We start from the raw sequence: 27,329 nt of genomic DNA on the forward strand, positions 1-27,329 counted from the left end.
ATCCCTGCATGAATTATTGATGGAACATAAACAGCTGATTGATATGTATTTATATTGATCTATCACTGACTCCTCCCTCTGTGTGTGTTTCAGGCAGTCAGAGATGACATCATGATGACATCATGAATCCGCCTGCTTGCATTTTCCATTTGAAACCTTAATAAAGTTTTTTTCTTTAAACCAATGTATTATTTTCTTCAATGGCATCAAATGATGAATTTCTGCAATCATCAGGTGTGAGACCTCTGATTTTATCTGAGACCAGAGACTTCAGGCCCTCTGGATCAATAATCACATCTTAACAAGAGAAACTGAGAAGTACTTTAATTTTACAGTCAATTACTGGATAATAATGACTAATTGTAAGAATTCACAGAACTACACTGTAAACATTTCACAGTAACATTGATGAAGATATTTACTGTGAAGATACACAATGCTACGCTAATTGGCATCAGTAGAATATTACAACAGTGCTGTAATATTACAACACTGATGGGCCATTTGTAGCCTGTAAACCTGTTGTCTGCATGTTAGCATGTGTAACTTGTTGTAGCTAAACAGCTTCATGTTGCTGTGCCCTGATTACAGTATGTCCTTTTATTTATTTTTTTACCATTTTTACTTTGTTACGATCACTTTAGAAGCAGCGTACTGTAATAATCTAATAACTACCTGAACATGTCAGAATCTTGATAATAGCAGTTTACTGTGGTGAAAAGCTGTTAACTTGTTTGTTAACAGCACATTAAAATACATTTAGCAGAGATTTGAGGGGGAGTGCCTTTTTTAAGTTACACTGAACTCAGATTTAATCCAATAACAATCAATTTATATTGAATGATTAAATCACTTTTAATATTATAAAGTGTTAAACGACTGTGAATAAGACTTCTACTAAATCTGGGTAGTTTCAACTAAGGAGGACTTTTAATCAAAGTTTAATTAATTATAGATAAACAATTCATTAATGACACTTGTTATGTTTTAACATCATTGTTATTATTGTTGTTTCTGAGAATTTGATATGCTAATCATATTGTATAATTGAACATCTTTAGTTTTGTGTTCAGTTCAGAAGTTTATGAAAGTTTCTGTATTAATCTGATTTATTAGTGATGTCATGATCATAAAACAAAGTGTGAGACGTTCAGGTGACGATGATGCACCGCCTGCTGACTGCAGCCAGGGGGCGGCGCCGGTCCACACAGAGAGCTGCAGGTCCGACGGTCCTCTTCTGTCAAACAGGAAGTAAACTGTGGTGGGGGGGTGCAACAAGCTGAGACTGGCAGGACAGGGAGGGGCGAGCGAGAGAGAGAGAGAGAGAGAGAGAGAGGAACCTGTTTCTGTGATTTGGACTCGCCCCTTCAGGAATAGAAGAGAAAAAAACACAAAGAGCAGGATGGTTGGATCCGACTCTGACTGCCGGTAAACACAACTAACTATCATCTGTGTGTGTGTGTGTGTGTGTCTGTCTGTCCATGGATTAAGTTGAACTCAGAACTTTTCCACATTTTTATTGCTGTTCTGATTGTGTGTGTGTGACTGTGTGTGTGTATGTGTGACTGTGTGTGTTTGTGTGTGTGTGTGTGTGTGTGAACGTAAAACTTCAAAAACTTGTTTTACTGCAAAATGTAGAAAAAGTTGTTCTGGTAAAGCTACGTTGAGGGGACGTCAGGCTTTTGGAACACCTGCATTATGGGGACCGTTTTATTTCAGGGTTAAGAACTGACTTTTGGTTAAGAAGAGTGTGTGTGTGTGTGTGTGTGTGTGTGTGTGTGTGTGTGTGTGTGTGTGTGTGTGTGTTGGCAGGAATGTGTCACCGGGTGTGTTTCACACAGACTCTGTGTTGTGACTTTTGCCTCGATTGTTCGAAGTGAAACAGCTGCAACAATTTTTACAGAAGAGCAAGAAGTTAAAATTTTGTTGAGAATATTTATTTTTGTGCAGCTCAGATTTAAGTCCAAATGTTTGTATCATCAGTATAAACACTGAGGTCGAGTTCTTGTTTACTCTAAAAGTAATTTATTGTAAATGTGTTATTTACATATTTGAAACGTGGACTTACTCATCAGAACTTTTACTAACAGAACATTTTGTACAAATACTGTGTTTAATTTTCCACTTGATTAAAAGTACAAAAATATCATTATGAAAATAAACCTTTTTAAAACAACATTTTAGGAGCTGCTTGAGATCCTTGAGATCCTTGAGTGGGGTTCGAGGGTCTTTTAGGTGTTTTCAGAGGTCCTTGAACAGGTTAGTGGTCCTGGAAGATGCTGCAGTGGTCCCTGAGCAGGTTGAAGAAGATCTTGATTTGAGTGTTAAGGTCCTTCATGAGTGTTGAGTTCCTTGAGGAGGTTAAAGATGACAATTGGGCGATTGCTGAGATCATTAAAGATTTTGTTGATGTCCTTGAGCCTGGTACAGAGGTCCTTGAAGATGAGGTTTTAGAGATCCTTGAGCATCTTGTTTAGGTGCTGTGTGCTTTCAGAGGACCTTGAACAGGTCATAGAGGTCCTTGAAGATCGGATGCTGTTGAAGTCCTTGATTTGATTTTAGAGGTCCTTGAATAGGTGTAGAAATTAGAGCAAGGTGAGGTCCTTGGGGAGGCTGTAACGGTCCTTGAGGAGGTGGTAGAGGTCCTTGAGCAGGTGGAAGAGAGTTTCCAGGAGTTCTTAATGAGGTCTTGAGGGTTTTTGAACAGATCACCTGAACTCTTTGATACCTGCTTTGAACAGTCAGCTGACAGCCAATCAGAGCGCAGTATTCGTGTGTGTGGTGTAAACAGACAGAGTGATAAACATAAACAGTCGGTGTGGTCGGACTCAGAGCTCCTCCAAACATTCCTGTTAAAGTTCAGCTGCAGGAGGCGGAGTCCGCCACCAAATGGGTTATGATTTAAACTCAGTTATTTCTGTTCTGTGTGTGTGTGTGTGTGTGTGTGTGTCACCACACCCAGCGCTCACACTGAGGGTAAAGGTTGGCTGTTGTGTTTATGGTGCCACATGACACATGGTGGGTGTGGCTCCTGATTCCGATCCTCACAGTCTGTTTTCTGTGAAATGCTCCTTTAAATTCTTTGTCTCTTCTGATTGGTCGACGGGGCGTGTCCGGCCACAAAGCCTCAACCTCGGTTTAATGATTGACGGCTCTGCTTGGTTTATTTTCTCACACACTTCAGTTCTGTGGTCACTGCGAGGTGAGTGTGTGTGTGTGTGTGCGTGTGTGTGCGTGTGTATGTGTGTGCGTGTTACATTCCTGGTAGGGTGGGTGTGGCTCAGAGAAGGGGGGGGGTCGGCTGCATTCCAGCTCCTCAGGCTCTCACACACACCTGGCTCACCTGGCTCAGGTGTGTGTGAGTCAGAGCAGGTTTCACTGCATCAGATCAACACAAACACAACAAACAGGGAGATTTGATTCTACAAATTAATTTATTGATCAGAAGTTTAATGATTATCTATAATGTGCTGAGTAGCAAGGCCTCCACCACTGTGTGTGTCTGCTGATTGGTTGTCTGGTAGCTGTGGCCGTGGCTTAGATGTGATGACCAACGAGAGAGGCAGAGGTTAGCATTGCTGCTACATCATCAGCTGGGGCTTTTCGAAACACGTACGGCTCAGTTCGACCCGGTTCGACCCGGTTCGACACAGTGAACATGTCCAGTTCTGCTGTAGAGGGTTTGAGTCTCGATGACTCACTGTGGAGCTCCAGAGCAGCGTCACGTGAACAGCAGCTAAGTTCAAACTCTGACATACAGCGATACAGAAACAGAACTGATCAAATATATTGATTAGTTATTGATGATCATTCAGGTAAAAGGACACAGAGTGAAACTTCTGCTCAGCCTCATCTGAATCTACTGCTGTCACACTATTGTTCCTTTACAAAGACAGGAAACACACACACATACACACTCACACAGCAGGGTGTGATGTCACGGAGGGGTGGAGTCTAGATGGTCATGTGGGCGGAGCTTAAGGCAGACAGGAAGAGCAGACACTTCCCTCTGTAAACAGAACAGGCCTGAGATCAGCCTCCTGCTATTGTTCTGTGTGTGTGTGTGTGTGTGAGTGTGTGTGTGTCAGTGTTGGTAGAAGTATTCAGAACCTTTATGCTAAACTTTATTTTAGAGCCAAACTTGCTAACGTTTAGCTCTTTCCTATCATGTTGGCTGGTTTAACTTACAGCAAAGCATCATGGTCTTTACGATCATCACATGTTTGTTTGATCGCCTTTTCTGTCTCTTTTTGAAGGAGACCTGGGGGGAACTCCAGAAAGGAGGTTCAACAAACTCTGACTCTAACCCTGAACTCTGAGTTGACTTACCCTGTGTAGTGAAACTCTGAGTTTTCAGTTCCAGAACAGCTGATCTGAGTTGGGTAAGTCGACTCTGAGTATGTTAACTATGATTTGAGCTCGTGCCTGACGACTAGTAAAAAGCCATCATCAATGGAGCTCCGATACTGTGATTCACCATGGCAACAGGGAAGACAACAGGAAGCAGACATTTTCTGGGGAAACATAGCTGCAGCCGTAATAAAAATCACTGGCAGAGTTTTAGATGCGGTCGTCTTTTCATTTTGGATTTAACATCACTGTATTTTATATTAGCCTTTGAGGAAGTGGTTGAATGTTGTTCAGTGTTTTGTTTTATTTCATTTTAGGCTATTTCATTTAATTCAAATCAGCTGAAAATGAAATATAAAAACAGTCTCACGATGGCTCCTCACTTTGGTTTTATTTCACATATTAAACAAAGTAAAAGTTTATTCAGTGGATATTTTAACTTGTAGTAGTGTGTCCTAACATCCTGCTAAGTAGTTGAACATGAAGTGGTGCTCATGGCAGAGGAGCTGATCCTGAGTCAGGTCGCTGAGCGACCAGAGGAGCTGATCCTGAGTCAGGTCGCTGGGCGACCAGAGGAGCTGATCCTGAGTCAGGTCGCTGGGCGACCAGAGGAGCTGATCCTGAGTCAGGTCGCTGGGCGACCAGAGGAGCTGATCCTGAGGGCGTCACCCAGGTCCAACATTAGAGGCAGACACACACTGACTGTCTACAGACTGAAGTCATTTCATCTTATACTCAATGTGGCAGCAAACTAGAAACACGGACTTTGAAATGACGTTGTTGGAAAAAATACAATAGGCTCTACTGATGGTTACTTTTGTAGTTATCTGTGGGAAATAGAGAAAGCCAAATGAAAGGTGAGTTAATTCTCTTTTTCTGGCTGCTGGAAGGTGATTGATTAACCTGCAAAGTGAACAAAAAACCTAAGAGGATTGTTCAGATCTGAGAGTACGATGACGTGCAGCCTGATATTCGTTGTGCGGCTGGAGAATATAAATGACGGACTGCTGTCCGGTTCAGTCCTCGTCAGGGAGTGAGAGCTCATCTAAATGAATCTAAATTCTCCTCCTGGTGTAAAACTTTGTGAATTATTTCTGCTTCAACATGATCAGACTGAGAAGGAAAGGACAGCCGCTGTCAGACAGCTCCGTCAGACTCAGGGTTTCTTCAGGTAAACCTGCCAACAGGTTATGTTCACAGAGTAAGTTACCGCAGTAACAGACCCAGAGTTTAACTTACCTCTCTTTCTGGAACTGAAAACTCAGAGTTTCTCTCATCTCAGGGTTAACAAACTCAGAGTTTTCACAAAACCCTTCTGGAATACCCCCCTGGACAAACAGCAGCACACAGATGCATTACAACAGGGCAGATCAAAAGGTCGTCTGAGAGCTGCTGAGAGAGACAACAAGTCCTTCAAATCAAATCAGTTATCCACATCTGAATGTGGAGGAGGAGGAGGAGGAGGAGGAGGAGGAGGAGGAGGAGGATCCAGGGATGCAGGAGGCTGCAGCGCCTCCTAAAGTGAAGAAGGTCCAAATAATGCAGAATGAGACAGAGACAAAGTTTCACAGAGTTTATAAAGTGTCTCCAACTCAACAACTCACTAAACTGAGACATTTGTTAAGGGAGTCTGGTGACTCCGTGTCCCTCTTCCTCTCCTCACTGTGGTCAACTGCAGCTGATGTGACTGCTGACCTGCGACATGCTGCTGGTCAGTTTCCATCTACTGTCATGTAAAATGTTTCAAAATGTTGTGAATTGATGTCAACATTCAGAAACATGAGCGTCAGAGACAGACGGCCTCCCAGTGAGGATCTGTTCACTGCAGCTCTTTGAAACATGTTACCTGACCCACTGATGAAAGGCAGGTTTCCACCTGAGCAGGGAATGCCTTTGTTAAGCCCCGCCCCTTCTACCTGAGGAGTGGGCGGACTCTGAGCAGAGTGTTGTCTCTCTGAGGCTGAACCTCCATTTCCTTTGGCTTTGAGCGCAGAGTTGATGAGAGAAGCAGAGAGGTGAGTGTGAATCTTATCATACTGAAACTTTACAGGTGAGCGATTGGCTCCACCCGTCGACTCCACAGACCTGCTGCTGCACATCATGTGAGTTACAGCCGGACAGGTGTGAGACGACAGGAACACACGAGGGAGAAGCATGAGGGATAGCATTAGCGCCAGCAGCTAATTTGTAGTCTAACTTGTTCTGACAAGAAGAAGCAGAGAAACACATAACTGTCATTCCTGTGTTTGTGTGCGAGCAGCTGTTTACACTGAGGCTGGTTCTGATCCACTGTCACAACCAGAACAGTCACACAGAAAACATTCAAACGTTCAACTGGACATTAAAACAGACTGAAGTGTTCCGACTCTCGTCTCCACGTTCTTCTCTAACGTTGATCTGCAGCTTCAGTCCAACACGTCTGAGCTTGTTTAAAGTTAATGTTGAGATCCAATCAGAGGAGAGGAAGCAGGTCACGTGATGTCACAGAATAATACATATGATGTCACAGATCTGAGGACAGTTTAATGTGTGAATAAATACTCAGACAGAAACACGTCAACAATCTCTGAAACATGAAGGTTAGCTGTTAGCCTGTGGCTAACCGATGGACCTTTAAACTGTGTTTTTACTGAACATGTTTATGTTGAAGCTGTCGTGACATCATGTTAAAGTGTTTCTCCACGGTACAGTTTGTTTACAGCAGTTCTCCTGCAGATGTGAAGCAGTTTAAAGACTTTAATATCTCCGGAGGAATCTGAAAAACTACTTCCAGTGATGTCACACTGTCTGAGTTGCATTGTAGGTAATGTAGGCTCCAGGGTTTGAAAGGGAAGCAGAATGAGTGGAATAATAAAGGTGGTATCACTGGTTCTGCTTACATTAGAACTTGAGGATGTGACCAGCTGAGGCTAATGCTAAGCTAGCTGCTGGATGATCAGACAAGCTGCTACGTGTTTGTGAGGACTTGTTGAATCTGCTCTCATGTGATTTTTCTCTCTTTCAGGGGGGTGATGATCTGGTGTGACCTCTGACCTTTCACCTTCAGTACAACTTGCCCATCTACCCGAGGGCGGTGGGGCCTGAGAAGCCTAGAGCCATCACCATGGCAACGACCTCCACCATGCTTGGCAGAGGTGAGTCAGTGGCCAAGATCAGTCCTGAATGGATCGACAGCAGGAGTAACATTAGCATCAGTAGCATCATAGCAGTTATGTTAGCAGTGATAGCGAAATAGCAGTTAAATAAGAAGCACTTAGCAGTATTAGTAATGATAGTAAGAGAAGTGATGTCATCAGATGATGTCATCAGCAGCAGCAGTTGTAGTTGAGTTAGCATTTAGCATAAGCATTAACATTTGATCTTTGATATAACTCTGTTCATCATCATTTCCTCTGATCCTCTGATCTGGTTTGGGTCACTTCAGGTCTGGGTCTGGTTCTGGTGGAGTTCCAGTATGAGTACCAGGATCGGGACGGGGCGCTGGTCTCCATCAAACCCAATGAACGCTATGTTCTGCTGGCCAAAACCAATGACCACTGGTGGCAGGTCCAGAGCGACCAAAACTCCAAACCCTTCTACATCCCCGCCAAGTATGTCAAGGAGCTGCCGTCAGACTTCCCCTCCCCTCTGGACTTTGCTGATCCAACCAGTCCTGATCCAGTGGTGCTACCTGTGGCTTCCCCAGTCCCAGCTCCTGTCCCTGTCCCTGTCCCTGTCCCAAAGACTCTGGAGGAATCCAGTGGGACTAAAAGCAAACCAGGGGACGAGGTGACGATCCGGCTCAGACCGGATGCCTCCACTGGATACCGCAAGGCCGAGAACCGCATGTCTACATTTGGAGTCCCACTGGACTTCCATGACCTGTTGCCTCTGGTGGCACCGACATCACGTCACTCCAGCAACCTTTCAGCTGCTCCTGCAGAGACGGGGACCATAACCACTGATGGGACTACAAACATGTCTGATGACTGTCTGAGTAAAAAGCACCTGGGGCTCCTGGATGACCACTCTGGGAAACATCGAGTTCCCAGTTTCAGTCCAGCAGACCCCATCTCCACCACCCGGACCCAGACCCAGCCCATCCCTGTGGAGACTCCGGTGGTCCCTGTTGTCCCCATGGTCCCCCCTCACAATGAGCTCCCCAGCTCGCCATCCACAGGTCACCATGACAACCAGGAGTCCCCGATGGAGTTGGAGGAGGAGATCAGCCTGGAGGAGGAGATCAGCGTGGAGGAGAGCACCGGCGAGGAGGATTCACTAAAGGAGGGAGAGTCGAACCACATCTACGAGTCCATCCAGGACCTGAACCTGGACCTGGACACTCTGGTTGGAGGAAGAGTGAGTCCTGGAGTGCCACCTGAACCTTTGCCGGCCCCGGCCCCGCCCCCTACACAGGTAAGACACCTGAGGCCTCCTTAGTGTGTGTTGTTGTCAAAAATCTTCTTGGCAAAAAATTAATTGCTCAGATCCTAAAAATATACATTTTTTAAAATCAGCTTGAAGTTCAAGTACGTGTCTTGTTGTTGTTCTTCTCCTTCTCCTTCTTCTTCTCGTGTGGCTCTGGTGGCTCTGTTGTTGTGTCTGATCTGCTCACAGTTTCATGTTTGGTCTGATGGCGGCTGATTAATCATCATTAATCAAAGCGTGTGAACACAGACGCTGTCAGCAGGACAGGAACTGTTGTTCAGTCAGGCTGCAGGTTTACAAAATAAAAGCCTTGTCCAGCGTCTCACTTCCTGCAGCGTCCACACAGGAAGTGAAGAGGAGAGAAGAGAAGCTGTTTCCTGTTTGTCTTTGACCTTTGACCTCCTCCACACCCTCCTCAGCTCAACCTCAGTTTTATTCATTCAACTGTTGATGTTTTCTTTTCTTTCATTTTGATTATTGAAATTATTTCATTCGGCATCATTACACTTTCTACTGTCTAATTATTCACATCATTCAAAAGTAAACATTAAGCTCATGTAGATTGTATAGGTGTGTGTGTGTGTGTGTGTGTGTGTGTGTGTGTGTGTGTGTGTGTGTGTGTGTGTGTGTGTGTGCTGATGGTGATGTCACAGCAGGATGTGATGAGGTCAGCAGGATATAGTGATGTCACAGCTGGCAGGATGTGTTCAGGGTCAGACAGGAAACTGGGAGAGGATGATGCTGCAGCGACACCTGCAGGATGAGAGAGGAACAACCAGAGTAACCTGACGCTGAGATTGAGTCCAGTCTTAAAATCAGAAAATGTGGGTTCTGGTCTGAGGTCAGTCATAAAGTCCTGAGGGTCTTTCCTGATTGGCTGAAGTGTTGATTACACTGGACGACAGGAGAGGAGGTTCACCTGAGCAGGTGGTCCTGGAGCTGAGACCAGGGGCATCACTTGGTTTTGAGGACAGGGGAGGCTTGGCCCCAGCAGATGTACAGGATGTGAGCGAACGCAGCACGCAAGCACAAATTTCACAAACAGCTAACAAAGACTGAGAAATTATTTATCACTCTATCCTGTGAAATCCTTTAGACTCACCTTTCCAGTAGAGGTCTCTCCCCTCTCTCCCTGTGCCCCTCTGCCCTGACTCCTACAGGTCACTTGGGGTGGTGGAGTGATTATTATTAGGGTATTATTATTATCATTATTATCCACTGATGATAATCATATTTGAATGAGCTCAGCTCCTGTTTCAAGGTGTAGCAACTAATAATGTAATAATCTGCTTATAATGTTATAAAATCACGGACGCATAACGTTATAAGGGCTTTGTGCATAATTTAATAAATTATTGCATTAACAGCCTTATTGATACCACTTATAAAGTAATAACAGCTCATATAGTGAGAAAAGTGTTGCATTATCATCATTGCACCTCTGTGTGACTATACTTAACACACTTTAGTATCAATTGATCAGTATAGAAGATGGAAAATGATGCTGCTTGTATCATGTATTCAACATCAGTGTAATAAGTTATTACATTAAGAGCCCTTATTACGTTATGCGTCCATGATTTTATTACATTATGAACTTTTATTACATTGAAATTATTACATTATGAGCCATTATTACATTATTAGTTGCTACAGCATCTATGTGTAAAGTGAAAAACAGCTGATGCCCTGAAAGGAAGAAGAGTGGACACTGAACTCTATAAACTAGCTAAGCAGCAGCGTTCTTTTAGAGCTGGAATGTAACTTTTGACCGTGAAACAACAAAGATGTGTGCAGAGGTTGTCTCTAGTGTGCAAGCTAGGTTTGTATTTGTCAGACAGGGAGCACTTGGTTTATTAATTCCATGGGACTTTCTGCTGTTAGTGGGGGGCGGAGCTAACTAACTGTTACTAGCAGCAGTGATGAATACTTTCTTAAAAAACTTTCTTAAATCTTCTCCACTCTTCTGCTGTTCTAGTCTCTCTGTGTGCTTCAGGGTACACATGCTGCAGGTGCTGAGTGTAAACAAGGTCGCAGGGAAAACATGGCCTGGACTTTAAGTGATGAGGGCGTTCTCTATATGAACAAGTGGAATGGACAGGACAACGACGCACTGAAGGGCTCTCTACCTCACACTATGAAGTGAAGGGACACTGACGGATTTATGATCATATTTAAGTGAATAATGACAGGTTATATGATTATTTATTTAAACTCATATTCTCACCACTTTATATGGAATTTGTTGGCACTGTTTGGAAAAAAATCTAAATAAAAGAATGTTTTTGTTTTTTTTTTATAAAACACCGTATTATTTAGGGGGGCTTAAGAAAACTTCATTAGGCCCCTAAAATTGGACTAATGATGCCACTGGCTGAGACGCTCATGGTGCTCTCACAGCTCACCGGTGTGGTTCAAGTGTGTCTTCTTCTTCTTCTTCTTCTTCTTCTTCTTCTTCTTCTTCTTCTTCTTCTTCTTCTTCTTCTTCTTCTTCTTGTAACAGTCAGCACAGACCCGCAGGGGGCAGCAGTTGTCTTCACTCTGGTCACAGACGTCAGATCAGCTCATAAACACTCTGCTGCTCTGATTGACCAACATTAAAACACACTTGGCGTTATTGTTTAAGCTCAAGGTGTCCCTAAAGGTTCCAGGAGTAAAGGATCTTCATCCCTGGGGATGTTCAGGGAGTCCAGTGGGCCCTCGAAAATGTTCCTGGAATCCTTGAAGACATTGTATCTATAGAGTCATTGACGAGGCGGTGAAGTTAAAGAAATTACTAATATCCAGACAGCCAATCAACGGACAGGGAGTGTGGTTATACCCCAGCTGTCGGGCAGGGGGCGGGGCATCCGGTAGCAGAGAAACGGGGGGTGGGGCATCCGGTAGCAGAGAGACAGGGGGCGGAGCGTCTGCTAGCAGTGAGCTGCAGTCTGACAACTTCAGTATCAGACAGATTACAAACTTTGTGACTTAAACTCTGAAGAAGATAGAGAGAGGCATTATGGGTAAGTCCTCACTGGTTCTATTTGTTCTACAGGTGAAGTTTTTTTCTAAAAACGATCAGAAACCAAATGGAGTTTTGAATGGAAACAGTCACTGAGCGCTGCTGTGTGAGGCTGCAGAGGTCCACATTAACATGAATTATAGATTAGAACAGAGTGATTGATTGAGAGGAACAGCTGATTTGCAGTCAGCTGACAGGAAGTTCCTCACTGTGTCTCCACACTGAAGGATTTAAATCATTTACTTAAGTTACACACGACAAAACAAACTTCTGATTTTGGTCACACGAAGACAGATTTGCTCAGAAGCTCTGAAACGGATGATGTGATGTCTTCATCTTTACTTTGAACAGAACGAGGTGAAAATCTATATCGTATAATTTATTTATATATACAAGTTGTTCATGTTGAGTGATTATATTCATTTAATGCAGATGTCCACATGAACCTGATGTGTTTATTATTTACATTCAACTTATGGAATTTAAGGGATGGAAACTTGTAAACGAGACAAAATCATCAGTCTCATGTTTTCAGTTTAAATCTCAGCCGCTGCATGTTTGTTGTTTTACTGTGTGTGTGTGTGTTTATAAAACAGAGGAGGAGCTCTTCCTGTCAGGCAGCAGCTCACTCCACCCAGAAACAAACATTTCTGTTAATGAGGAAGAGACAAGACGTTTCTCCAGAACACATTCACACAGAAACTCTTCACAGAACGAGTTCTGAACATCCGTCACTGAAACGATGAACAAACCAGCAGCTGCTCTGTGAACAGAGACGTGAGCTGCAGCTGAGACGAGCAGTAACGTACAGATTCTGTTACTGTAGCAGCACGTGAAGTGGGCCACAAGTCCTCCATGGTTCTGTCGTTAAAGACTAAGAACAGAAGTTCCGATCAGCATCTCTGGGTGAACAGCAACATGCAGTGTATGAAGAGACAAGCTGCCCGTCACCAGAACCACCTGACCCACAGCAGATTGACCGTCTGATACCACGGCCGCTCACCAACATTAATTTATATTTTCTGTTCCAGAGGCGTCTGTTTATCACAAGTCACTTGACCCTGAACATAATGTTCGGTGATGACACCCAATCAGAGACCAGCAGGAGAATGAAGCTGGTCTCTGTTGAACTGTCCCTTTAAATATCAGTTCTAACCCTCTCTGTCTCTCTCTGTCTGTCTTTAGGATCACATCTCACTCAACCCTAACTCGCCCATCTACGCTAACATCTCCAGTCTGAAAAAGGCGTCCGTCTCTGGCTCCGCCCTCCCCTCATTGCCTCCTCTGGACCACGCCCCCTCAGCTACAGACCACCCACCCCCACCTTCCGTCTCCTCGTCTGCTGGGATGATAAGCCCCGCCTCCCCGCTCAGCCCGCAGGATGGATGGCAGGTGAGGTGACCTCTGATAGTTGGGAAGCCCAGGTATGTGTTGAGGTCAGTGACAGCGACAGTTTAGACAGAACAGCTGACAGCAGCTGATCTGAGGCCTGACAGGAGATGAAGCGGCGTCCGTTATTAAAGCTGAAGGACTGTAGAGAGACGGTGGGAATGAGGACAGAGGACAGCAAATGTGTCAGTCCAAAAAGATCATTTCTAAGACTGAAAGGACTGAAAATGATGACATGTTATTTTATTGTAGTGATCAGTTAGATCGCAGCCGCATGTTTCACTCGTTCCTCTCTCATGTTCACACTTCAGTCACCGTATTTCTGTCGACCTCTCACATGTGGTCGTATTGAATCCGTCTCGGCGGCGGCGTCTCTCCATGTCACTGACACTCACTGATGTAATTAAAGTTTAATGAGGCGTCATCAGAGCGGTTCAGGTGTGTTTCAGTGTGATCAAATGAACAGATGAAGCTCACATGTTACAGAGGAACCTTCCTGTCCGACTGCTCCTGAACGCACCACCTCTGTGTGATGTTTAAACACGGTCTGTGTCCGTCGACCCGTCCAGGTGCACACGGACCAGGACAGCGGGAAGGTGTTTTACTTCCATCCTGTAACCAGACAGACCACCTGGACCGACCCACACGGCCCCCCACCCCCGCCTGCTCGAGACATGGACCGGTCCAGGGCGAGCGAGGGGGAGCAGATGATCTCCCCCTCCCCCCTGCTCTCCCCCGCCTCCTCTCAGGTAACAAACACCTGGACTCAGTCACGGGACTGAAGACAGTGACACCTTCACTTGACCTTTAACCTGACTTTACTTCATCAGCACCTAAACATAAAACAGGAACACTTCAAAATAAGTGTACATTAATTAAGACTTGATTAAAAAAAACGATAGGCATAAACTGACAGTTGATTAATTTGTCTAGTTATCATATGTGTGTGTAAACTAAACAAGACAAAGGTTGGAAAGATCAGCTGATAGAATCAGTTTGAATCAGGAGTAACTAGAGAAAGTTAAAGGTTAAAGGAGCATTACATAGTTTGAGAGAAGAAATCTGAAGTCAGAATTTTAATATTGACAATATTAATGAGGTAATAACACAAACTGTCTCCATCAGTGAGTAAACCAGCTGTTCTCAGAGGAATATCAGAACACTGTCTGAAGATAAACAGTTAAAGTCAACAAACGGTTTAATTCAGTAAAACAGTCAAATGATAAGTTTGAAACAAACCGACTGCTGCTGGTTGGACACAGACCAACATGAGTTTACTTATTGTATTTGCTATATTTAATATATATTATTATTTAACCAGGCTAACAGTTGGAGCGATCTGCTAACAGATGATCGTGTGTAATGCTGAGCTGATGTAAACATTCTAATTCATCTTAATTAGCCTCAGTATGAATATAATGCTGTAAAATAATGACAGTGTGACTCTCAACACATTACAACAGCCTGAATAGAATTAAAGTGTAGATTGTGACACTGTGATGTCATGATGTCACCGTGTCACTCACCAGTGTCACTTCCTGTCAGGGTTCTGGTGGTTGGGAGCAGCTGGTGGACGAAGTCTCAGGGAGGTTTTACTACTACAACCCCGCATCAGGAGCGACATCATGGGTCGCACCAGAACCTCCGTCCCCCTCCTCCTCCCCCTCCTCCCCCTCCTCACCCCCAGGATCTACAGCCAGCAGGAGGCGTGACGACGGCCCGGTATGTCCAGGACAACAGATCTGTAATCTGATTACAAACTGTGAATTATCTTTAATAACTGCTGTTTCTGATTGAACCGAAGCCTCCGCTGCCGGAGGAGGATTATCCTGTGCAGCTCCACAACAACAACATGGACGCTGTCTTCGCAATGGTACCACACACACACACACACACACACACACACACACACACACACACACACACACGAGGATCACGCGGATTTTATGTTTGAATTCGCTTCCTGTTTTTTCTCCCAGAATCCTCAGCAACTCGTGATTCCCAGAGCTCAGCTGGACATCAAGGATGGACACGGCTCCCAGTGGAGGCCGCAGGAGGTAATCAATCAAATACTTATTGATCAGTCAATCAATCAGTCAGTTTTCAGTGAGTCAGACCTAATTCATCAATAATTAATTCATTGATTGCACCACAGTTGCCCCAAAGGCTGATGGGAAATGGAGTTTCTGAGGAGGTGTCGACGGTGCAGATCAGGAACTGGAGACACAGCGTGGCCGAAGACGTGAGTGGAACCCACAGAACAAACACAGGATGAGTTGTGAAAGAGAAGAAGGTCACTTAGAACGAAACTGAAGGATCGATCAGCTGATGAGACAAAACCAGATAAAAAGCACAACATCTGTTTGGACTCGCAGGCTTCTGTAGAAACTTCAAACCTGCTGTTTGTTACAGACGTTCTCGCCGAGCCACCGGAGGAACGTCTCTGACTTCACTGACCTGTCCAACAGAAGACAGTCTCCTGACAGTCCCCAGGTACACTCACCTGTCTCACACCTGTCTGACACCTGTCTCACATCTGTCTCTCACCTGTCTCACATCTGTCTCACATCTGTCTCACACCTGTCTCTCACCTGTCTCACATCTGTCTCTCACCTGTCTCACATCTGTCTCACATCTGTCTCACACCTGTCTCTCACCTGTCTCACACCTGTCTCTCACCTGTCTCACACCTGTCTCACATCTGTCTCACATCTGTCTCTCACCTGTCTCACACCTGTCTCTCACCTGTCTCACACCTGTCTCACATCTGTCTCTCACCTGTCTCACACCTGTCTCACATCTGTCTCTCACCTGTCTCACATCTGTCTCACATCTGTCTCTCACCTGTCTCACATCTGTCTCTCACCTGTCTCACACCTGTCTCACATCTGTCTCTCACCTGTCTCACATCTGTCTCACATCTGTCTCTCACCTGTCTCACATCTGTCTCACATCTGTCTCTCACCTGTCTCACACCTGTCTCTCACCTGTCTCACACCTGTCTCACATCTGTCTCACATCTGTCTCTCACCTGTCTCACACCTGTCTCTCACCTGTCTCACACCTGTCTCACATCTGTCTCACATCTGTCTCTCACCTGTCTCACATCTGTCTCACATCTGTCTCTCACCTGTCTCACACCTGTCTCTCACCTGTCTCACACCTGTCTCACATCTGTCTCTCACCTGTCTCACATCTGTCTCACACCTGTCTCACATCTGTCTCACATCTGTCTCTCACCTGTCTCACATCTGTCTCACATCTGTCTCTCACCTGTCTCACACCTGTCTCTCACCTGTCTCACACCTGTCTCACATCTGTCTCTCACCTGTCTCACACCTGTCTCACATCTGTCTCTCACCTGTCTCACACCTGTCTCTCACCTGTCTCACACCTGTCTCACATCTGTCTCTCACCTGTCTCACATCTGTCTCACATCTGTCTCACACCTGTCTCACACCTGTCTCACACCTGTCTCTCTGTCTCAGTCTGTTTCACCTCAGTCATTCATGCTGTTCTCCTCATCAAGCTCTCTGACAGGACCAGACTGAGGAGGAACCTGTCCGACCGGAGCTCAGGCTCCCACCAGCAGCATGTAGGTCCCGGCCCCTGATTGGCTGCTGGGTGTCTGTTGGGTTGTCGGTCACAGACCAGAACTGGCTCAGGTCTCTGGTGGTTGTCTTCCGTTACAGCAGCTTAGTTTTAACAAACTTTAATTCTAACACAGAGAATCAAACTAACATGATTTTTCTGAAACACTAACTGGTGATGTGAGGGAACCTTGAGATGGACGGCGCCTCCTGCTGCCTGCCATCAGTGTTATAGCTGTAGTCTGGATGTATCAGAACAGCCTTAAAGGACGCGTCCAACACTTTGGCTCAGATCACAGCAAGTCGTCATCATGTTGTTATTATCATATAAAGTCCAGATGTGGCCGTGATGAACACTGAGGCCTGCAGGAGGCGCTACAGGACCAGCGAGGTGCTCCATGTGCCTCCACTAACCATTTGTTCATGACGAGTACTAACACGACTGAAGCTCTGCTCTGGCTCTGGTGATGGTCCTGCTGAGTGTCTTACTGGTGGTTCTGATGGTGGTTCTGGTGGTCTGGTCTCTAGGACCTTGTGGATCTTTCAGTTGTCTTCATTGGGCCTCAAAGCACTCCTGGTGATACCCCAGAGGTTTTTCAGGACTTTCTAAGACCACTGAGGAGGATCTAGTGGGTGCTGAAAGAAGATTGTGAGGTTCTGGACAACAGTGTTCTGGTCCCTTCAGGAGGTTCTAAAGTAAAAGCGCTGAGTAGGTGTTTGTTTCTGTGGTCAGGAACGAAAAGACTGATCAATAAAATAAGAGAGAGGCTGTGAAGAAAGCTTCAGGTAGATTCAGAATATGTTTGAGCTGCAGGTACACGCACACACGCATATGCACACACGCACACGCACACACACACGCACACACACACACACACACACACACACACACACACACACACACACACCACTCCCACATTTCAAAGCTTTGAAGAAACCTGAGAACTCACCTGTGTGTGTGTGTGCGCGTGTGCGTGTGTGTGCGTGTGTGTGCGTGTGTGCAGTGCCATCTGCTGGAGAAAGCAGGAATCCTCAATAAGACCAAAATAGTTGATGGCGGAAAAAAGATCAGGTGAGTTGAGCTGTTGATGTTTTTCTTTCCTTTACGTTTCTCGTCACGCGACACGTTGGTCAGTGTTGTTGTTGTTGTTGTTGACAGGAAGAACTGGACTCAGTCGTGGACCGTCCTCCACGGGGGGATCCTCACCTTCCACAAAGACCCCAAATCGGCTCCCACTGGGAACGCTGTAAGAACCAGAGGAGCTCTGCCTGGGTTTAACATCACTGAGCTGATTAAATATCATAAATCACAAATAATTCCTCTAATTAATCCTCAGAATTATGGAGGACTGCACATTAATATAAATAATCAAATGTCACAGTTAATAAATGATGAGTCATTAAATGCATAATGATTTTACTTTTCATTTTAGTTTTTTATTTCGTCTGTGTTCAATATTTATTTCTGTTTTTTATTTTTGTGTTCTCTCGTTGCACTTTGCAGATTAATAAATAAATCAATAAATGAACTCATTTAGAAATGAATGATGAAAGTACATTAATAGGAGAAAAACAAAGGTGCTGTCAATAAACACAGAAGCAAGTGTAAACAAATATTCATTAATAAAATAATTCATTTTCTTATTTTACTTTTGTTGAATTTAATAAATTGTTGATCAGAGTCACTGTTTCATCTGACTGATGACGAAATACTTTCATTTAAAAAAGGCTCGGATGCAGCAAGTAATCTGTAAAGTATTTAGTAACTAAAGTTATCAGATAAATGTTGTGGAGTAATGAGTGATGATGATGATAACGATGATGACGATGATGACTTCCTGTCCTTCAGAGTAAATCGTCTCAGATCATTCCAGAGTACACGGTGGAGCTGAGAGGAGCGTCGCTGGGCTGGGCCTCCAAAGACAAGTCGTCCAAGAAGAACGTTCTGGAGGTACGCTGTCTGTCGCCATGGTTACAGTCTGATGTCATCATGTGCGGCACGTGACCACAGCGTGTTTGTGTTTGTGTTTGTGTGCAGCTGAAGACTCGTCAGGGCTGCGAGTACCTGATGCAGTACGACACAGAGAGCATCATCACTGATTGGCTGAAAGTGATCCAGGACACCATCAGACAGCTGGTGACGCGCACACACACACACATACACACACACACACACACACACACACACACACAGTAAGAACCAGTTGAACTGAGTCTGGGTGTTTCAGGACTTGGATCATCTGTCAGAGGACGAGGACGAAGCTGCTTCAGACAAAGAGGACAAAGACAGGAAGAGGACATGTGAGTCTACAATCACTGTAACACTTTGTATTCATCTCCATTAAAACTGAGCAAAGTCAGTGATCAGAGGAAGATCAAGATGCTGCTGAAAGCTCCAGAACCAGCAGGAGATCTGAGTCCAGGTTTAATAACCTCATTACACAGAGGGGCTGGTCACTTCATTTAATGGTCAGTCACACAGATTACACAAAAACTAGTAACAGACAGACCCGGATGGAGGACCGGTCTCGGCTCAGAATAGACTCTACTAACTTTTGGCACAGATCTGGACAAAGGGACACATTCAGGAATGTTTTTCTTGTTGACTTATGAAATAAGATGTTTTTGCACATTCTAGGATCTTGATAAATGAAGTGGTGTATTTAGGTGGCTGGTTTCTATGACCAAGTACTATCGATGCAGATCCTGATAAGAACCTGGATTTAGTGGATTTAAATCTGTTTTATTTCATATTGAATCAGGTTTAATTAAAGTAAAGGAGTCTATTTGGCTGTGGTGAAGGTTTGCACTCTGCTGAGTGCCATTCTAGTTCTATATGTTGTTGTGTTGTGCTCCTACATTATCCCAGATGTGTCCAACAATGTTACAACTCCGAGAAGGAGTTCTTGTAAAAAACGTTTGTAAATGACGTCTTTCAACATCTCTGTTTGGTACCAACTCTTCTGAAGTCCACATGACTGACATGAATGATATCAAGCAGGAACTCCTCCTCACAGTGTGTAGCAGTACTTCCTGCCATGCTCAGATGTTCTTCTTCTTCTCTGTTTCAGCGACCAGAGGCTCATCAGGAACAGCTGACTCCGAGCAGAGACGAGTTCGGACCAAACTGCGACGTTTCCTCCAGCGCAGGCCGACGCTGCAGAGCGTCAAAGAGAAAGGCTACATCAGAGGTGAGCTGTCTGTCAGGCTGAGTGACGCTCACACAGAGAGCTACAGTCAAACTCAAGACGCCATGTTTTTATATCCTTCACCTGTTCAGATAACGTGTTCGGCTGTCACCTGGACACACTGTGTCACAGAGAAAACAACACCATCCCCAAGTTTGTTGAGAAGTGCATCAGAGCAGTGGAGAGGAGAGGTGAACACAACACACACACATTTAATACACACAAACACGAACAGCAGACTAACAGCTGAATGTGTGTTCAGGTCTGGACGTGGACGGGATCTACAGAGTGAGCGGAAACTTGGCCGTGATCCAGAAACTACGACACAAAGCTGATCATGGTAACTGTATGTCTGTCTGATAAACAGTCTTACTGAAGTGCAGACAGCAGGATTCATCTGTCTCAGTCTGTTTTGTAAAATAAAGTCGACAATGTCCTGGTATATGTGACTGCTGTAATCACACTTTTAGCAGCTGACTGGTTCATCTTGGTTGTGTCTTTGTTGTCCCTGCAGAGGAGCAGCTGGACCTGGAGGACGGACAGTGGGAGGAGATCCATGTGATCACCGGAGCCCTCAAACTGTTCCTGCGGGAGCTTCCAGAGCCGCTGTTTCCATTCAGCTGCTTCGAGAAGTTCATTGCTGCCATCCGTCAGTACAAAAAGCCCACATCACGTAACACATAAACCACAGCTATGAAAGATTTGTGGAGACATACATTTCTGTCTTAAATTGAAATTTACACCAAAGAATCAATGCAGTCCAGTCAAACAGGAAAAAGATTGTGACTGAACTGAACTGAAGATTTCTTTAGCCAGGTTTTAGATCTGAACTATGTCTTCCCACACATTTATTCACAACCTGAAATTTGTGTAGAATTAACAGAGAAACTGAGTACCATATTCTGGATAAAGGAGCAAAAACCAATGAGAGCCCAGTGCAATTTGCATTCATCCAGTCAGCTGTGTGCGGGAGTGTCCTCACATAGTGTGGGAGTGTCCTTACATAGTGTGGGAGTGTCTTTACATAGTGTGGGAGTGTCCTTATATAGTGTGGGAGTGTCTTTACATAGTGTGTGAGTATTCTTACATGGTGTGGGAGTGTCCTCACATAGTGTGGGAGTGTCTTTACATAGTGTGTGAGTATTCTTACATGGTGTGGGAGTGTCCTCACATAGTGTGGGAGTGTCTTTATATAGTGTGGGAGTATCCTTACATGGTGTGGGAGTGTCCTCACATAGTGTGGGAGTGTCTTTACATAGTGTGTGAGTATTCTTACATGGTGTGGGAGTGTCCTCACATAGTGTGGGAGTGTCTTTATATAGTGTGGGAGTATCCTTACATGGTGTGGGAGTGTCCTCACATAGTGTGGGAGTGTCTTTACATAGTGTGTGAGTATTCTTACATGGTGTGGGAGTGTCCTCACATAGTGTGGGAGTGTCTTTATATAGTGTGTGAGTATTCTTACATGGTGTGGGAGTGTCCTCACATAGTGTGGGAGTGTCTTTACATAGTGTGTGAGTATTCTTACATGGTGTGGGAGTGTCCTTACATAGCCGTTAAGGACAGGTCTGAGCTCAGAGTTTCAGAGTCATTAGAACCACTTGTGGCCTTCATGTGGGTTGCTGATTCTAGGTGAGCCCGTGGGTGAATGGTTGGGTGAAAAGGTGTCTGCAGAGGGAACTCAGTCCTGCATTGTAGGAGGGTGATAAGTAATGAGTCAGACTCTGCTGTCCACTTAGAGCTGAAGAGGAACAATCATTCCTTAGAGGACAACAGTGTGAACATTAATTCCACTAGATTCTTGTTCAGTCCATCTCAGATCCGCCACAGCAGCCGAGCTGATAGGTTTCACTCTAGTCTAAGTGTGTACTTCCACTGGCTCTGCTGCGATGTGTATCTACTGGGTCGCTGCTGTAACCCTAACCCTAACCAAAAAAGAGACAAATCTAAGGACATCTTCTTATCCTTCAGTTGTGAACTGTAACCTTTTGTCTCCTGTGTTTATAACACAAATGATTAACTGCAGTCATGCTTGATTCTGAGCCTGTGGGTGTTCACAGATGATGAAACCATTGTGGACCTGGTCTGCAATGTACATGCAACCAGTGGTTGAGAAAGTCTAGTACAGAAACGTCACAAATACATTTATTTTTGGCAAGTCATACTGTGTGGGAGTTTGCTTGTAATCAATTTTAAAGAAATGAAAAGAACCGACCAGTAACATGAACCCAAGGACAGTCAGGCATGATCCAAGATAAGCATCATTTACAATGATGTCTGAAAAAATGAAGGTGTGAGTGTTTATCTGTTTGTGTTTGTCGCCCTGCAGAAGTCCCAGACTACAACCTGAGAGTCTCCTACATGAGGGACCTGGTTCGCTCTCTGCCTCTGCCCAACCACGACACAATGGAGCTGCTCTTCAAACACCTGCGCAGGTGAGTTCACTCTGAGGCTGATTGCAGCCTGGATGAACACAAAACACAGACAGCTGGTTTCTACACTTACAAACCGTGTGACAGTGAGCCAGAAGTGTGAAGTCACCTTCAAACACTGACATGTGTCGACAGATATCCTGAGGTGTTTTCTGAGGGGGTCAGACTCGTGTCAGATTTATGCCACCCTACGTCTGAAAATAGATGCAATACAATAACTTCCATACGTCTTTTACGTTGCTGTGGAAGTTATTAATATATCCACTCAGGAGTTTTTGACAAAAACAAACACGGTGACGGTGGAGAAGGTTGTGATAATGTTCATGTGGACGCAAAATTCTCTTCACTAATATCAGCAAGAAAAACTGGCGACAAACTTTAAGATGTCCTCCACTGTTGTAACTTCGTCCTGTGGTCATCTTGCATGAACTTTTGAACTTGAATTGCTCCCTATAATCTATATCGATTATCTGTCTGAAAACAAATACAGATGACATTAACAACAGACAGAGAACGCGTTGCGTCTGACCATGACAACAGATGAACTAGTCTCAACTCATTCAGATCTGTTCTCACAGAAATCTACTCAACTTGAGCTAACACATGAGAGAAGTAACAAGAGTGATCTTCCCTCTCGGGCTCTTCCTGTGGTTTCTATGGTTTCTTCCATGTTGTTCCATGTTTTGATGGAGACTTTTTTGGGAATTGTTCGTCATTCAAATCAGCAGTCCAAGTCCAGAGGGTGTTGTATGCTGTACAGATTATAAAGCTCATCAGGTGGATTGTGATCTGTGATTTTGGGCTACATAAATAAAATTTGCCTTGACTTAAATCAGGGCACTGAGAGCGCCTTATTTTGAAATCTGGTCTGACTACACCTGAACATCAGTGTGTTGCTGATCTATATCGAGTCTGTTCAATGGAATTAGGATACTTTGTATTTGTGCAACCTGGAGGACATTTTAGTTAAACCAGGAGTGTGGTCACAAAAACCTTTAGTCCACAACGAGACAGGATGTAAGGTCAAAGACAGTGTGGTCATAACGGTGTAAACAGAAGGTGATAAACATGAGTGTGAGACATTGAAATGTTAGTGTAGTTCATCTGAATCAGAACAGAGACACCTGACAACAGTGCTGCAGTTGGCAGTCCAATACTGTGAAGATATTAATTCCTGATCTTGAATTTCTCTGTCCAGAGTGGTCGAGCACAAGGAATCCAACAGGATGTCAGTTCAGAGCATCGCCATCGTCTTCGGCCCCACGTTGCTCCGCCCCCAGACCGAGTCAGCCAACATGACGATCCACATGGTCTTCCAGAGCCAGATAGTGGAGCTCATGCTGAACGCCTTCAATATTGTCTTCTCCCAGAGTTAGGGGGAACCTCTGGGACCAGAACATCACAAGACCTGCCAAAAGTCTTCCAAAGTGTCCTCGAACCTCCTTGAACCATGGACCTCGATGTCTCCTCCTCCTGAACCCAGGTTCACAGGGACTGATCCTTGAACCTGCTGGCTACATGATGTCTCTTTTTAACCACTGCGGCCTAAATGACCCAAGTAGAACTTGAATGGAACCACCTAGAATCCTGAACTGGTTTAGAAACCTTTGACAGCAGTTTTGACAACAGATCAAATGGAACATCTTGTTTTTCCTCAGCACCTTAGAAACCAAAAGCACTCTCTAATATATTCCAGATCCAACTAGAACCTTGCAGATCTCTGGAACCAGACATCATCACCTCACAACTGGACCCAGCAGACTTTCCCAAGCCCATTTATAACCACTATGCCTGAGATGATACATATTGAACCTAGTGAAACCATATAGAACATTAGACTGTTTTTTTTTTGTTTTTTTTTACTCTAAACTTGAGTCATTGTTATACACAAACAACTTCTGGATCCTCCCAGAACCTTGTTAATCTCTGGACCCAAACTCATCTCTACCAAATGTTATAGTCATTAAAGCTACAGTTGCAGAACCTGGAACCCCCAGGCTACACAACACCTTTCTCTACCCACTGAGTCTGAAATGATCCAGCTAGAACGCTAGTGGAACCATCTAGAACCATGGACTGGTTGTAAAACTTTTAACTTGAGTCAATGTCCAAAGCTAAAGAAGTTCCAGTATCTTGTTGACCTCTGGACTGGAACTCTTCTTGTTTTTTTCTTTGTTATTTATTTTTTGTGAATTCTTGGGCAATGGATCCTGGAACCCCATGACACCCCTCTCTAACCACTTTGCTTTAAATAATCCAGGTAAAACTTGAGTGGAAATACGTGGAACCTTGGACTGATTCTGAAACTATGAAACCATCACTGTTGTTTCAAAATAACAGTCCAAAAATAAAACCCACTAACCTCCTAAAACTCTGGACCAAAACATCATCTGCTGCTTTAAAAAGAAAGAGAATTCTACATAGACTTATATGTTTTAGGCCTGGAACCACTGACAACATGAAATGCTCTTACCAAGCCTGAGACAACACAGTTAGATCCTGAATGGAACCATTTACAACCCTGGACGTTTCTGAACCTTTGAAACCATCACTGTACTTTCAAGGCAGCAGACCAAATGAAACACACATACTTTTTTCCTCAATAAAGCCTAAACCCAGAACTATCCACACAGGTTCCAGATCATTGAGGAACCTCCTAGAGTTTTAGAACCAAACATTTTGTCCCTTTCTATAACTTCCTGTGGATTTTGGTGTGTACAAGTAGTTGGACCTGAAATATTTTTGGCTACACGACCACCAAAACTAACAGATAGAAGCTGTTGTGGAACCACTTTAAACCCTGCACTGGTTTTAAGATGAGAAATCTAAGTGTTCCACTTTATTGGCACCTCAAAAACACAAAATATCTCTAGAACCTTCTCTTGTGCTTCTCTCTTCTTAAAGACAAGAATGCTTTATATATTTTCTGAGGGAACACTGTTGGAATCTTCTGGAACTCAGCTTCTAGCTTGAACAGTGGATATGATGTGATTTAGCTTCTGCTCAGAACAATTTTATCAAATGTATTAACTGTCCAGATTGTCACTTTAAAGCTGTGTCCAGATCACACAAACTCTTTGGAGTCACAAGAATTACTCAACTCAACATGAGAGATTGTTCAAATCCAGAAAACACTGAAGTTCTTCTGCAAGTTCACAGAGGAAGGAACAAACACAGGAAGTGACAAACTCTGATTGATTAGCTGATTGACTCACTGCATGTGTCATAGATTTGCATGCTGATCATTCTCAGGTGTCCGACTGGTTTCTCTCTGTTCGGTCCCACAACTTTCTACGTGTAGCTGAACTCTGGATCTTCTACAACATTTTTTTTTTTTTTAATTCAAACATCTCCGTGTGGTTTCATTCTCAGTATCCACCAGTTTTCAGCTTTCACTGACACTAGAAAACACAGATTTGCACAGAGCAGTAGTGTCCCAAGTCAGTATATGTAAATACCAAGCATGTTTCACTAAAGTTTCACACGTATTTAACACTGGATCAATAGACGCGTACAGTGAGGAACCATCAGGTCATGAAGTCATGACCCATCTGACATAATTATAAACTGCTTCCATGTCGTGCTGAGCTGAACACATGCTGGATGTGTTGATTTGAAGCGTCTGACTCTCAGAGGACCTGCAGGAACGTTTCCTCAAATCGCAGTCAGCTTTGAGATGATGTCCGAGACGTTCCACATGTGTTCAAATGTTTAAAGGATGAATTTTACAGGAACATTTTTACTTTTGTTTGTGCCCTGCTGTACCCAGAAACTCTACCAGTGATAATCTGTACAATGCTGTATGTTTTTATGGTATTGACTTTATGTGTATTACAGATATAGAACAAAGTTACCATGGAAGATTTACAGATGAAACTCTGTACATAAGAGGGTATTTTACTGACCTTTAATAAAACATGAAGCTGATCTTCGGATCGTCAGTGTTCGTTGGTTTTAGATTTGTTCTCACCTCTGTCACACTTGCACCACCTGCAGCCTCGGCAACAAACCTCAAACAATCAACACTTTAATAATCCAGTTCATTTCTCGATGACTTCACAACAGTATAAACCACAGCGCCCCTAACCCTAACCCTCGACCACGGCTTTACTCCACCGTCCAGCCATCAGCTTCAGGTGTTGTCAACGTCTCTGCAAACCTCTTATGTTTAAACTTGTGTGTGTCACCAGCTAACATATCAACATTTCTACTGAAAGTGTAACCATGTTCACATGGAGGTGGAGACTGTTGGAGACAGTTTCAACATTTGTTTTGTGTTTGTGGAGACAGAACCAGATACTTTAACCCACAACATGATGTTTCCTTCATTCTCTGCCTAAACCAACCGGACTGTAGACTCAGTGATGTCACAATATGAAAAGCGTTGGATTCAGAAATCCAAGTATGATGGAGAAAGAACAGGATGTAAGAGGCGGGAGATTCTGCTTCAGCTGAGGTCGGGGAGGTGTCCATCACGCTTCACACAGAGACACATCATCGCCAGATCTCCACCTCCGTGTGTCCAGCAGCAGATCCGAAAGACATGTGACGGTACACGTCATGATGATGTGTGTTTTCAAGGTGTTTCCCAGGTGTCCTCCTGTCAATCTAAACCTGCTCATAGTTTATAATCATATGGATGCTGTTATAATGTGTAGTGATTGAGATCCTGACCCATCAAACATCCTGGAAAGTGACAAAGTTACGTTTTTCTCTCTAAATTACACAATTACATAATCACCATCAGTAAACTGGAAGCTGTCTGACTCTGTCACTCACGTAATGACTCTGCTGCTGGGGGACAGGAGGACAGACAGAAGGACAGACAGGAGGACAGATAGGATGGAGCAGTGTTATTACAACAAGCTGTGTGCAGGAGAGACTGGAATTATCTTTTTTGTACATTTCTGCTGTAAATAAAAGACTGCAGACTGAAATTCAGATATATTAATAAGCAGTTTTAAATGTG

The 27,329-nt window shown here is 44.2% G+C and overlaps 1 protein-coding gene across 5 annotated transcripts; it reads left to right on the top strand.

Annotated features, from left to right (window-relative positions):
• Nucleotides 1-1,301: 1,301 nt before the first annotated feature.
• On the top strand, nt 1,302-26,301 carry arhgap27l (Rho GTPase activating protein 27, like). Of its 5 annotated transcripts, none has more exons than XM_037088802.1 (22): nt 1,302-1,428; nt 7,355-7,484; nt 7,775-8,745; nt 12,947-13,153; nt 13,720-13,899; nt 14,696-14,872; nt 14,955-15,023; nt 15,130-15,207; nt 15,306-15,392; nt 15,563-15,643; nt 16,680-16,745; nt 17,745-17,812; nt 17,900-17,987; nt 18,590-18,691; nt 18,779-18,877; nt 18,969-19,041; nt 19,812-19,931; nt 20,021-20,119; nt 20,191-20,268; nt 20,443-20,577; nt 22,258-22,363; nt 23,559-26,301. In XM_037088802.1, exons 2-22 carry the CDS (start codon nt 7,454-7,456, stop codon nt 23,734-23,736), a joined length of 3,093 nt encoding a protein of 1,030 aa, XP_036944697.1. In that variant the 5' UTR covers nt 1,302-1,428; nt 7,355-7,453; the 3' UTR covers nt 23,737-26,301. The 5 variants fall into 5 exon arrangements, with proteins under 5 accessions (XP_036944697.1, XP_036944700.1, XP_036944701.1 ...); XM_037088804.1 differs by lacking the exon at nt 1,302-1,428 and adding an exon at nt 4,688-6,365; XM_037088805.1 differs by lacking the exon at nt 16,680-16,745.
• The last annotated feature ends 1,028 nt before the right edge of the window (nt 26,302-27,329 follow it).

The sequence above is a fragment of the Acanthopagrus latus genome, chromosome 23, assembly GCF_904848185.1.
Source record: "Acanthopagrus latus isolate v.2019 chromosome 23, fAcaLat1.1, whole genome shotgun sequence".
Classification (NCBI taxonomy): Eukaryota; Metazoa; Chordata; class Actinopteri; order Spariformes; family Sparidae; genus Acanthopagrus; species Acanthopagrus latus.

Excerpts from the sequence above, each read along its gene's own strand:
- arhgap27l (XM_037088802.1), top strand. The coding sequence starts at position 7,454 with ATGGCAACGACCTCCACCATGCTTGGCAGAG. Across the intron at positions 8,746-12,946 it reads CGGCCCCGCCCCCTACACAG|GATCACATCTCACTCAACCC; the intron begins GTAAGACACCTG and ends GTCTGTCTTTAG. Across the intron at positions 15,208-15,305 it reads CCCAGTGGAGGCCGCAGGAG|TTGCCCCAAAGGCTGATGGG; the intron begins GTAATCAATCAA and ends ATTGCACCACAG.